The sequence below is a fragment of the Balaenoptera ricei genome, chromosome 2 (genome assembly GCF_028023285.1).
Source record: "Balaenoptera ricei isolate mBalRic1 chromosome 2, mBalRic1.hap2, whole genome shotgun sequence".
Lineage (NCBI taxonomy): Eukaryota > Metazoa > Chordata > Mammalia > Artiodactyla > Balaenopteridae > Balaenoptera > Balaenoptera ricei.
Window position 1 is genome coordinate 180144437 of NC_082640.1, and position 13674 is coordinate 180158110.

General features: G+C 35.9%; 1 protein-coding gene across 3 annotated transcripts in view; it reads left to right on the top strand.

Annotated features, from left to right (window-relative positions):
* The window catches only part of VRK1 (VRK serine/threonine kinase 1), a 75516-nt gene extending 62579 nt beyond the window's left edge, over positions 1-12937 (top strand). For 2 of the 3 annotated variants that reach the window (XM_059915854.1, XM_059915857.1), the window contains 2 exons: positions 7516-7606; positions 12512-12937. In XM_059915854.1, coding sequence (XP_059771837.1) covers positions 7516-7606; positions 12512-12543 — 123 coding nt within the window. In that variant the 3' untranslated portion in view covers positions 12544-12937. The remainder of the gene's footprint in view (positions 1-7515; positions 7607-12511) is intronic. The other variant, XM_059915855.1, reaches the window with a different exon arrangement.
* Positions 12938-13674: the final 737 nt, after the last annotated feature.

Consider the following 13674-nt stretch of genomic DNA (forward strand, 5'->3'; position numbering starts at 1 on the left):
TCATCTGTAATCATCCCAAACCTTTCCTTCATGTCATTTAGTTGTCAGCTCAGTCTGCTGTTTTTCAATGTTTCTAATATACTTATAAGTTCTATAATGATTATTTTTCTATTTATTAGCTATGCAGTTTCCTTGTTTATCTCTGGGTTTTTCAAAATTATCATTTCTCATTTCCTCAATTTTTTAAATCTTTTTTTTAAGCCTCCAATGCATTTTATAAAATTTTCTTTTTGAGGGGAGGACTGTGTTTTCTTTCAGAGTGGAGTCTTCAGCTGTTTTTTGCATGTTGTGACCTGGGAGGGCACCGTACCACAAGTGCCTCAGGTGATTCTAATGTAGGTGAAAGGCAGGGGTGGCATCCTTGGCTGCATATTAAAATCACCTGGGAGCTTTTATAAATCCCATTGTCTGGATTGCACCCCAGACCAATTAAATCAAAAGCTTTGGGGGTGGACCTGAGCCTCAGGATTTTTAGGTGATTACATTGTGCAGACATAGATGAGAACCACTGCAAACCAAAATTTGAGTTACCTTGGAATTCTAGCTTCTATGTAGAAAACAACCCTTTTGCAAATAGGGAAAGCAGATATTGGGCATTTAAGTCTAAAAGACTTTAAATAATAGTACTTATCAGCCACATGACCAATGTATGTATGTAGGCAATTATTCACACATGCCATGTTGTGATCTTTATTGTAAGAGATAGAGAAGGAAATTTGGCATCATATAAATGCCTTGAATGGTACCCAGGGGGATTTATTTTTTGACATAACAAAAAGATATGCTTATAAGATATGTTCAAAACTTAGATCACAAAGGACAGTATTAGAGCAGGATTCCCTTTTTCTTTGATATCATGACTAGTTTTTAGGAATTATGTTAAACATTTGTGTGAGTTTCTTTTTAATAAGGGATACATTTTTTTAAAGCTGTCTTTCTGTGGAAATAATGTTATCTGTCTTGCTCATAAGATTGTTGTGTGGGTTAAATGAGATTCAGAAAGTGCTTAGAACAGTGCTGAACACATAATAAGTAATCAGTAAATGTTAACTGCAATATTATTGTTAATGCTGTTGTTTCACTGACTTTACATTTTCTCACGTCTTTCTGGTTTCTTGATGTCAAGAAAATAGCAGAACATTTTCATTTGAATCTTTTGAACTAAGGTCATACATCCTTAAAAATTCAGTTTATGAAATAGAGTATATTGGGCAGATGTGAATGAAGACTGGCTTACATTCACTTGGTGAGTATGTGTGTTCAAATGGATTGTTTTGAATAGTAAATGATGGGGAATTGGTAAAAGTTGATTTTGCAACAAAGACAAGATGGTAATTACTGTGAAATAAAGGTTCCAAAATGCAGCTCCATAAGTTACTCATATTAAAAATGGATAAATCACATTAATGAGTTTGAAGTTAACTTTTTTCCTTGAAGCTGTTGATTGATACTAAAGGACCATAGGTAGTGGACATAAAGCAGAGGACTTCTGAGTGCCAGAGAATTCTATGTTCGCTGTTTTCTACCTATGTGTTTAGGAATTATGTATTTTGTGGACATAGCCTTATTGGGGGGAGGTGAGGCAGACTGTTTTTAATAGGAACTCTAATGTAGCCTGGTTTATTTTGTAAGAAACTTGCTCAAGTGTGGCTTGAGAGCATTTAATTCCCCACTAGTACATACATAGGGTTTGGTTTTCATTGAAATATGTATCTTTATAAATATTGACCTCTTTAGTTTGCAGTGTTATAGCTTCAGAGTCTTGTGCTTTTAATTCTTAAGTTTGACAATTCTCCAGGGGACTTGATGGTGCTCGGTGCTGGTAATAGGATATCAACCCTTTAAACTTTAGGTTATCATTGAACATTTATGGATTGATAGTATTCTGTAGTCTGTCAATATTAAATTATTTTACATATACTTTACAGCACTGATATGAGATACATCTGCTTACAAATGATGAAAGTGAAATTCAGAAGAGGTTAGATGACTTGTCCAGGGCCATGCAACCATTAATTATTATTATGCATTTACATAGCTTTTTTTCCTCAGAGGAGCTCAAGGCCCCTAAAAATCTCCTAGTGATTTTAGGTATAAATATTAAAGACAATTAAACCATAACTAGCTACCCATTTGCCTCTCCCCATAAGTTGGCCCTTGAAATACCTTAACTTTGCTAAAAAGTTTGACATTAACGGTGCAGGTCATGGAACCCTCAGAGGAAAATAAGCATGAAGAAGTGTCATATTAATTCCAACATAGAAGAGAATACAGTGACACATTAGCCTTTAGACCTTTGTTTATTGAATCTCTGAAAACATCTCTCAGTTGTTAAGTGACTACAGGTTTGATCGTATTGGAAGTTTCGTGGTCCTTGTGAGATGAATGATATTAGAGTCACGAAAGGCCATTGTTGCCAACTTTGGAAGATGGATTTACTGTTTTCAGAAGTGCTGTTGGGAGACCTTTCCAGTCTCTGATTGCCATTATTATATGAAAATTCGATGAGAGTAAGTTCTCAGTCATGTAGTACTCCTGAAGATCATGTGATCAGGTTCAACTTTTTTTTCAGCTCATTATCTCCTCAGTGGCTATGTTTTTTCTAGGAGGATGGGTGACAGTAAGGCTGTTAAGCAGCTTGTTTCTAGATCCTCAGTAGGCCCAACTTCAGAAGGGACACACATTCGCTCCAGATAAGCAAGTAGACAAATATGCCTACTTTGTGAAAGCAGTGCTTTTGCTAAAAAGTGTGCTGCCCATGGAGCAAGCAGTCAATTCTGCTTGCCACCTAGATGCAGTTTTTTCATTTGTTTATTTATTCTGACAGAGTCTACAAATGCATCGGTATCATTTGCTAACTCATGAGTTAGCAATAATCTTTGGTGCACCATTTTCAGATAATTACAGCAAATTCTTCATTCTTCGTGGCATAAGAGTGGGATAGCTTGAACTAGTGAAGGACGTAGATATTCCACATTTTGTTAGTCATGCTTTTTTTTTTTTTTGCTAAACCCCCAGACCTGCTAATAAATGATAAAATTACTTGAGTAATATGTTAATTATTAACTACCTTCAAAATAGATAATTAAAAGTGTGGACAGGAGAGATATCTAAGTTTAAACAAAAAACAAAATCAGGGTTTGGCCATACACTCATGCCTGTGTTACATTTACAGATGGATTGATATTTCACAGAGTGAAATCCCATGTGTGTGGGATTACATTGGTCACTTACTCAAAAAGACTCATTTAAGGAACTCTCAAATGACTTCTTATAGGGCTTACATAAATGCAAACAGTTTTAGAAATTTAACTTGTGTGTGCTTAATGTTTTTATAAAAGCTAAAATTACTCTTTTGCTTTAATGATTTGTTAGTGTCTGTTTTTCTCCATGAGAATGAAGCCTGAAACAGTGCCCAGCACACACTAGGTGCTTAGAAAATACATGATGGGATTCCTACCTCTGTTCCGATAGAATCAGGGTTACTGTGGAAGGAAATTGTAGTGTGCGTTATTCTTATCACAACCTTTACCATGGAAACTTGTTTAAAATAATAAATCACTTCAGTGTATCGTTAACAGTTTTTTAGACCATTCTTCAAATTCATCCCTCATTTAAGTCACTTACTCATTTCCTGACCCACTTCCCATCTTTTCATCTGTTCCCTTTTCAGTCGTGTCTGACCTTTTCCTGCTTTTTCTCAAAACATTTCTGTAATTACTTAATGTCCATTTAAACATTTCACAGTTTTTGAGGGGCTTTTGGTAGAACACGCAGTCAGCTCTTTATTACTACAGTAGTAATGGACTAGTTCCTCAGCAGGTGCAGAGCCCTAGATATCTGTGTGTGTCTGAGGTGCATGATAGCACGTGGGGAAACCCCGGTCCTTGCCCTCCAGGAGTGTCCAGGGTAGGAGAGAAGGAAAGGAGAGTGTGGCCCTGGGCTTGCCAAGTACACAAGTATGTGTGTGCGCGCTAGCTCTCTAGGAGGGGATCCGTTACAACGAAAGCACCACGGCTGGCAACTGCCACTTCACACCGAAAAGTCCCATGGGGGGCAGCGTGGTTCTGTGGAAAGAAGTTCTAATAAGAACCAAGAGCCCTTAGCTCTTGTCTTCTCACCACCAGCAGCTGGAAACACGGAGCAGCTTCTCCCAGCTTTCTTTTGTCCCCAGCCTCAGTTTTTTCTGTCTAGATAGGGAAGTTTAACTAAAATCCACTGGTTTTGTAAATATTGTGGTGTAGCACATGCGTTTCTTTACCTTCATAGAAGATATGTCCTTTTTAGTTGCCACTGAGTAACAAATATTCTATTTTTGGTTACTATTAAGGAACGTATTAGTAATTTGTAAAGGGTATACATTTGCATGATGATTTCAGTGGCCTTAATCAAATAAGTCCAGTAAGATTAACTGTGTATTGCAGTCTCATGTTTGTGTTTAGAGTTCTTTGTTCTTTGTTCTTCGACACACACATGTGCAGTACCATTTAAACATTTTAGGCTGTACCTTCTAAGTTTCTATAATGAACATTCATGACTTTTGTAATAAGGGGGAAAAAACCCAACAACAGTTCTTCAGTACTCATCTCCTTTGATACAAGCATGAATCTGATTGGCTTCTCTTAGATGCTGTTGAAAGCATTTAGAGGTTATCTTTGGATGTTTGAGTTGGGATGCGAAGAATTGTCTTTGGTTTTTGTCTCTGAAGACTTTTATTCTCTTTTCCATTAAAACAGCTTTAAGTCTATAACTAGTCTCCAGTCAGTGTTTAGATTGTTAGTAAATTATCAGTCCGATGCATCTAGCTGATTTGTCTTCCTGTTTCTAAATTGGAAGTGAGAAGCTGCTAATTAACTAAGTTTTAGCCTAGCATATCTGAGCACTGCAAAAATACAATGTGTAATATATACACTAATGCCCTTTAAAATAAACCTAGTTTTTAAAGATATTTTAGCCATGCTGAATTAAAAGAAAACTCTATCCTAACTTGATGAATTATTCTTGTGTGTCATGCAATATTTTGATTTCATTTATAAATGTAAATAAAGGCACCTGTGAGACCTGGTATGGCATATGACAAAATCAGAGATTAGTGCGCTTTGTGAAGCCATTTTCTGTTTAAAGAGAACCAAACTATGCACTATTTGAAGCCTAAAATGTTGTCAAATAACAAAATGAAGCATTTGGTGATATCAGTAGAAAGAAGCTGGCAGCAAATTGTTTGGAATTTTACTCATCACCTTATGCAATGAATAACAGACTTAGATATTCTTTAACTTGAAGGTTGTTGTTAATTGGTCTTAGTCTGTAGACTGTTGGTCCTTTCTATCCAAACTATTGATATATACATTGTCAGAAAAGTTGGGCAAGAGATACCCAACTGAAGTGTGGATTAATGAAATTCAGTGCTTTCCCCAGTACATACTGCTGAAATACAGGTGTTTCTTTTGTTGGTTGAATACTGTCTGATTTTCATTCCTATGTAATTTACCTGCACGGAGATTAAGAAAGCTCCTTTTTATTAAATAAGCTTGAAAACAAGATGAATGCACTAGGTTCTTAGGTAGAACATATTGGATAGCTCCCTTTATAATGAGCATTTAAAAATCTGCCCTCCTAAAACTGGAAAATGCATTCTCTCCTGTATGGAAAGCAATATAGTACTGAAATATTCCTCCTTAATTTTGGTCCGAACGAACAAAAGTGTCTGTGTTTATTCCTGCCTAATGCATCACAAATCTGCTGACATGCTAACCTTGGAGTCTTGGCTGGCGTTAATCAGGCCTGTGCACCGGCAGGAAAGATGTACCTAATGCACTCCATCAGTGCAGTTTGCATATGGAAGTTCTCACAGGGGAGCTGCCCTGTGCCAGCTGAGGGTTACCTGCCCACTGCAGTTATTGTATGTAATTATCGAACCAATCTGTTCAGCCCAGCAGGGTTTAGATAGTAATCATGAAGCAACACTTTGGAAAAGAAAGATGTAAGGCACTCTCCCCTTCTCTCATCAGTTATATGAAGTTACAGCCACTTTTCCAGCTATTTTTGAGAAGTAATACCTCCATGTACAAATCTGCTAAATGAATGCCTTTGAAAGTTTCTTAAGGTTTAGTCAAGATGTTATGTTTATATATGTGAAGCATTTTCTTCAGGACCATGATGGGAATCTCTGAGGTTTAATCTTTCCACAGCCACCGTAAGAATATTTTGAAACAGTGGGATTAACTGTAATACATAGATAATAACAGTTCTGACCATTCAGAGGTTTTAACATAACGGGGCTTGAGTAGACTTGTGCTTTCCCATGTAGTTCTCTTTGGAACAGAACCCATGGTTAGCATTAGGCAAAAGAACAATGTCCTGTCAGCAGACATTATACCCTTTTATAGCTGTACACAAAATGGCCCGAAGTGAGGAAAATTCTTAGGCAAAGTTTAACTTAATATTGTTAGGAAGATATAAATGAGGACATTCTGATGTGTCGTGAATCTGTGAAATTTGGGAAGTATCAGATGATTTCCTAAATGCTACAGACTTATTTTAGGCAACCTAGAGAAGTAATGAATTCTGATGTAGATTTTAACACATTTAGATTTGAGATTACATGGCATAAAGTTGTATGAAAAGTGCAAAGTTTTCAATTCCTTACTAATGTCCTTCTATAGTTATACCTACATATAGAGATGTTAAGTATTTTAAAACTTTACACAGGACTGAGCTAGTTAGGAAATGTTGTAGTGATAGAAAGTAAGAAAAAGAAATTGTATGAACATTTGGGAAGAATGGATGGTGACAGAACGTAGGCATTAACTCCTAAGTAACACTCAACTAGAAAAATATGTAGAAAATGGGAAAGGCCTGAGAGAGTGGTGGAAAATCCAACCTGTTTTTGAGATTTTAGGAGAGCTTTTTACTTTTAAGACTCTTCTTTTACAGTAAGGTTTATGGCCCTCTTAAACTTTAAATTATAAAACATTTATTGGAAGTTTGCCATTATTGATCCACAGAATTTCCCCATCAGTTTAGAGGGCATAACCACTGATGCAGTACATGGGCCAGGCACATACTTTCCTGTTTATCAAGTACATTTACCCCACCCCACACATGCAGCGTAAAATGGGGAAAATAAGTATCATTGGCCTGAGCAAGTATCAGCTTTCAAAGAGAGTTTCTGTATGATCAGTCCTGATGGTTAAAACATGGCTTTCAATAATAAATTATATGAGGCATAAAAAGTTAGAGGTGGATATAAGAAATATACCCACTTCCAGACTAACTGTATAGTTGAAGTTTCCCTTAATCCCCTTTTCTTTCATCCCCCACCCCTTTCCTTAGTGACCCCCACCATGAAGTTGTGTGTATTCTTCCTGTATGTTTTGACACACCCACACGTGTATGGATTCATATATATATGCTAATATCTGATAAGTTTGTGTATTTTCTTAATTGACCATCATGCCACATCTTTCTTTCTTTCTTTCTTTCTTTTTTTTTTTTTTAATTTTTATATGTAAGAAGAGAAAGAAAGAAATAGAGCGGAGCACAGAACCTGGTGTTGAAGATATGGAATGCTCAGATACACAGACATTCGAGGCCCCACAAACCCGTAAGTTGAACAGTCTTGCCTATTAGCTCTATTCTTATATATAATAAACACACATTTCATTTCCTCCCACTGAATAAGGGGTTAACTATTTGGGTTATAACATTCTCATTTTATAATTAAAAAAATATAGGAGAAGATCTTATATTTATACAGTATGTATCACAATGTCCTTTGTTCACATTGTGTTATTTACTATAATCATGTTCGCAATAATCATGAAGTTGAGACCAGGAGTTACTCTCATTTTGCAGATATGGAGCCCAAGACACAGAGCATTTAAGTGACAGAACTGTTGTGAAAGGGTTAGACGTAGAGACCAGAACTCTTACCTCTCAGGCTACTATCTCTCCGGTTCCCCGCACTTACCACCGAACTCTGGGCGTGAGAGGGAACGTCACGAGGCAGGTGGTTAGTACATGGCTTACTGCAGAGTCCGCCAACTCTTCTTTTCTCTCAGCAAGTTGGGATGCAAGGAATTAAAACCTCGAATCATCACTTCCCAAAGGTCTTGAAGCAAAAAGCAAGGTATAAAGTCATTTCTTCAATGGCTCATGTACTGGTGCTGAAGGCACTTCTAGTATGGAGTAGTTCCAGGAGAGACATTAGCAAAGGCCGCATCTGCAAAGGGCAAGACTAGGTTGGACTTTGGTCTGGTTAATAAATGGCCAGTCTGTGGTGTGTAGGCACACCTGTGGGGCTCAGAAGATGGGAAAATGTGTTCCAGGTTTCATGAGAGATGGTTTACTTGCCTCAGTGAGGAGAGATTCAGAGCTGGCTGCAGTACCATTTCCGCCCCCGGCCAGAGAGCTCTTCTGTCTGTCTGCCTTTTGTTTATTTCTTAGTTTATTGGTCCTGAAATATTTCTGATTTCTAATAGAAAAGGCTTATTTTTGGTAAAAATTTCATCAAAGTGTAAGTGCCCAGTAGAGTTAGGCCAGTGATGTATTTTTACCTTCCCTTTGACAGTGGTAGCCATGCATGTTTGCGGAAGGCAAAAATTGACTTTCAAAGAGAATCATCTTCACCCTGATTTTATTAACATTTTCTTCATTATATATTATGGATAGTACGTCCTTAGGTTTATCTGAATTTACCCAAGAGAATCCTTGGGATAGCTGAAGAGCGAGTGTATAACGTCACTCTGGAAGCTAAAGGTTTTGAAATAGTCCCTCTTACTTTTCTGCTGCCGGTCTTCCATTCCTTCCTGTTTTTGTTGTTTTTCCCCTTCCTCCCCTGTCTCGTTCATTCCGTTATCTGGAGGTGAGGAGTCCCCGGGAGCAGTACATCAAAGCATGTCTCAGCCAGAGGCTAGCAGCAGCAGCTATGACAGTGAGTGGGAGCAAAATTAAGGAGCATTTATAAAGATAGAGTAATAGTCTTACTTAAGAAAATCCCTTACATTTTAAAACGGGAGATTTTAGTTTAGGAAAGGGCCTACATTGTTATAGTAAGGTTGATGCCCATTTAGACCAAAGCCAGTTCCCAGCTGTGCATAGGGAAGACTCATGCGTCCCTTCATGCCCGGAGGTCATTTGTTATCTGAACTTTGCTTAATGAGCATCAGAGGTATTTGTTTTGATACATACGTGATTTTAAATTTGACTGTAATTACGAAAAATGTTTCTTATACCTAAAATTTTAATTTAAGGTCCTTATACTGATGGTTTTTACTGTGAGAAAATATATTAGTATTTTTGTTTTATTTATTAATGACAAAAGAAGAGAGTAGACCCCATCACTAATTTAAGGAGAATAATCCAGATTTCTTTTTGATATTAAAAAATGAAGATTAAAAAATAATCAAATTCTCTTTTATTCATATAAACTCTAAATTGCTTTAATTAAATACTGTTATTTTCCAATTGTAATTCTTTTCTCCCCCCTCAAGTATAAGGCTAGTTAAGGTATTTTACTATCTAAATATTCATAAATGAGAGAAATATTACCTGAGATAGTAAAATGTTATTGCTTCTAGCAAAGAAAACTAAAGCAATCCAAGGGTTCATGAAAATGTATGTATTTGTATTCATCAATTTAAAGTAACTTGAATGAGAAGGCACATTATTACATTTGAAGTTTTTTAAAGAAATATAATTCAGTGAATTCTGTGTTTTAGAGCTTTAAGATTTTGTGTCAGAAACATGTTTCAAGAATGGTTACCTCTAACAGCTGCTTTAGAAATGTCAGTTTCTTCATTAACAATTTTATTTTCAAACACGATTTATGGTTTACATATGGTAAGAGATTTTTCTCACCGTGTGATCTCTCAGAATGCTGTGCCTAGCAAAATGGGAGCAACTTTCCTTTAATATCTATTTAGACCATTTAAAAAACGGGTATAATTTTCTTGATACACCTAAACTCATTTTGACTAGCTGGGGGTCTATTGTGTAAGAACACATTCTGAAAGCTCTCAAAATGTGTATTGTGTAGGTTTTCTCAAAGAAAGAGATGGGGTGACGGGGTGGTTTTCAAGAACAACAGAGACCTCTAATCCTTTTATTTTTATGCAAGGCATAATTTTTACCAATTGAGAAAATTTGGTAATTTGCTGCAAGTAATTTTTTCCCCACAAAATGATAAACCTTTAAAAACCACACATATTCTGGCATTTCAAAACCATGCCAATATTTCAGAATTGTACTAAAAATTAGTTAATACAGCCATGATATTTATGGCCAGTATACTTTGTCCCTACCGTTCATACAATAGACAGAACTCAACAGCCTACTCTTGGTGTTGTTTTTGAAGTACCTTGGATTTTGGACCATTCTTGAGGGTTCTTTGAGGAAAGCATGACTTATGTTTACTCCTTGAACAGTTACGGTCTAGTCAAGAAAGAGGTATTTTTAAGGCACCCTACAAAGAAATTTCCCACTTGTTTTTTTCCTTCTGCATTATAAAATCATAGAAGAGTATCCCAACCTTGTATATTCATATTATTTTTCAAATATTAAGTTTTACACATTAGTCTTATGATTGGGCCTTTTACCACTAGTAAACTATTATGAAAATGAGTATATATTTTACCACTAGTAAAGTATTATGAAAATGAGTATATATGGGACGGGAGGAGAAATAGATTTTTTTCTGCAACAGTCAGAATTGATTATTGGGAAAAATACTGAACTGATAAAGTCACTAAGTTGCATAATATGATTATATCATAAGTTGCGGTGGTGATGGCATTCTTAGTTGCAGTAAAAAACTTTAAATCTAGATTGAATGGGGATAAGCAGCAATGGTATTTACTCTAAGAGTAAAATGTCAAATTAGGACATTAATGAGAATATAGCGATAATCGTTGACTTTAGTGTCCTTTTTAATGTGACTGTAGATTCAAATTTTATTGAAAGGGAGATATACTATAGTATTGATTATGGACCTTGATTTTGCGATATCCTGTTATTCCAATTTCAGACAATCACAGCATTCTCAGTTTTCTATGGAAAATTAATTTCAAAATTGTTGAAGTAAAAACCTAAAAATTTACCATGGGATATTTGTAAAAGAAGGCTATATCACAAAAATTGAAGAAAAAACTCAAAAGTTTAAACCCACCATAGTATAGGCCATGCACTATGAGTGGCAGAGAAAAAAAGATACTCATATAACTTTGCAGTTTGCATGAATTGAAATGTATGGCAATTGAATAAAAACTAGAACTTGGAAAAATAACAAGCAAACTGATCTTCCAGTTAAGTACCTAAATAAACCTGTAGTCAGAAAGCCTTTAGAAACTGTTTATGATTAGACATGTGTGGTAGATATTTTGTCCTAGATGCAAAGAATGTTTTGTATGTTTCAGAAGAGAAGTACTGATTTCTTTGCTGTTCAGTGTGTTCATTGATTGATTGTGGGCCCCACGCTGCCCTCACCCTGGTACCGTCTCTCTCTCCTGGCAGAGGGAAGCCTGAGGCTGTGGAAGGCGCACTCCTCTTGCCAGCACAGGCAGTTGTGACCGGGCCTAAGCTTGTCCTTCTGACTCTGCTGTGCTCGCGGTGGAGGTGGCCTGGGGTGGGGTGGGAGACCAAGTCTCCTTGGGGAGGCGGATCCACGTGCCCCTGGTAGAGAAGCACTGCATTCTTCCAGCGCAGGGAATAGTTGGAGAGGAACTGTCATAAGGCACTTAGGCCAGTATCAGATGTGATACTTTTCTAGAAGGCGACTCAGTTGGGATCTCTTTAATTCCTAGCGGACAAGACTTTGCACTTTGGATTAGCCCAGTGCTCTCCTGCCTGAAGAGTAGAGGCATCAGGCTTTAGAAAGCAACACATTTAGAAAAGATGCCTTGCTTTTCATAATAGGCATAACCTCAGTGCTTCCCCGCAAGGAATACCTATCTTTTTTTTTTTTTAACTTTTTATTTTATATTGGAGTGTAATTGATTAACAACGTTGTGTTAGTTTCAGGTGTACAGAAAAGTGATCTGTATATATACATATACAGATATCTATTCTTTTTCAAATATTTTTCCCATAATATTGAGCACACTTCCCTGTGCTATACAGTAGGTCCGTGTTGCTTATGGAATACCTATCTTGTTGCTATAGTTTACATTAGGAGTTAATGTTTTTAATTGTACAATAAAAATTTGGGGGAGAAAGTTCAGGACCAGTGTAAATGGGGTATGTTTTTACCAGTGGATGCATTCTGTATAACTTCAAACTAGAAGGTAGGCTTTGTTAGCATATTTTTTGACACACTAAAAAATTAACACAATTTCCTAAGATTTTTAGGGTATTAACAGTTATAACTTTGTGTATCAATTTCATCTCCACAAATCATCCTAGTCAATTAGATTTTTAAATATTAATAACCATATATGGAAATACTTATATTTCTGTTCTTTTGCTTTTGTAAGTTAATGGCTAGTGATTTAAATCTCTTTGTTTTCTCTTCAAGGTTCGAAAACCAGGAAGAGAGTCCAGAAGTAAATCAAATACTGTGAACCAGTTTTTCTTTTCCTTTCATTTGACTCTTTCCTCTTTTTCTGTATTAAGTGTTTTATTTTCATGTGAGTCTTGTGGAGTGGGGGAAACAATGAAGTACCTATGTCTTTGAAAAGCAGACTTTTTTTTTAAATACTTTGTAGAATTTACTAAAGCCTAATTTATAAAATTTCACAGTATTAAAGTTATACCCCTTAAGCTGTCCCATGCTGTGTGTTTGAGGTTCTGGGGTACATATAAGAAATATTACTATGACATGCACTTTTCTAATCGTTGTATATTTCCTAGAGTGTATAAAATGTTTGGCAAAATCCTTACTTTTAAGGAAATACACAACTTAAAATAAACGTCTCTTTTTGCTTGATACAAATACACAATTTGTTGTGGGCATAAGATTTGTTTTGTATTGATCTTGCTCAGTTCCACAAGCATTTATTAAGCACCTGCTCTAGGAAATGAGAGGTACAAAGAAGAGAAAAGATTATGAAATAAAAAATGGAGTAGTAAGTATATCTGTGAGAGATGAAATACATGTATTTGAAAGATTACATGAGAATTATGTAAGTATGCAAGCTGTATGATAAGAAAACAGGCAATTATCAAGTGGCGGACGGATCAAAGATTTTTTTAGACTGGCTTCCTTTAAGGAAATACTGTCAAATATATATATATATATATATATATATATATATATATATATGTTTGGCTTATTGTTCATTCATTCACAGGAGATTATTTTTCTTCCAAGTTTTTTTTTTTTGTATGGTATGATATTGTACAGTAAACCAAGCACTTTAGAGTTTTAGTGATTAGAAATTTTAAAATATAGACTTTATAGTTGCCTTGGGAACAAAAGCTTGGAATTTCAACATGAACAATTTCAAGATGTACTTTGTTAGAGAAATTGGGATTGGATTGGATTTTCTAGGGGTGGTACACCTTACCACTTGTAGCCTGTACAATGTTTTTAGATGGTGTATAGGTACACTTTTATTTAAATATGTAAGCATTTATTTAATATGTATTTAGAATATAAATAGCACATTAAACTGGTGATTTCTCTATTGCTTAGGACAGGCCTAAAGTAGGTATGTCAATTTTTAAAAAAGCAAGTTG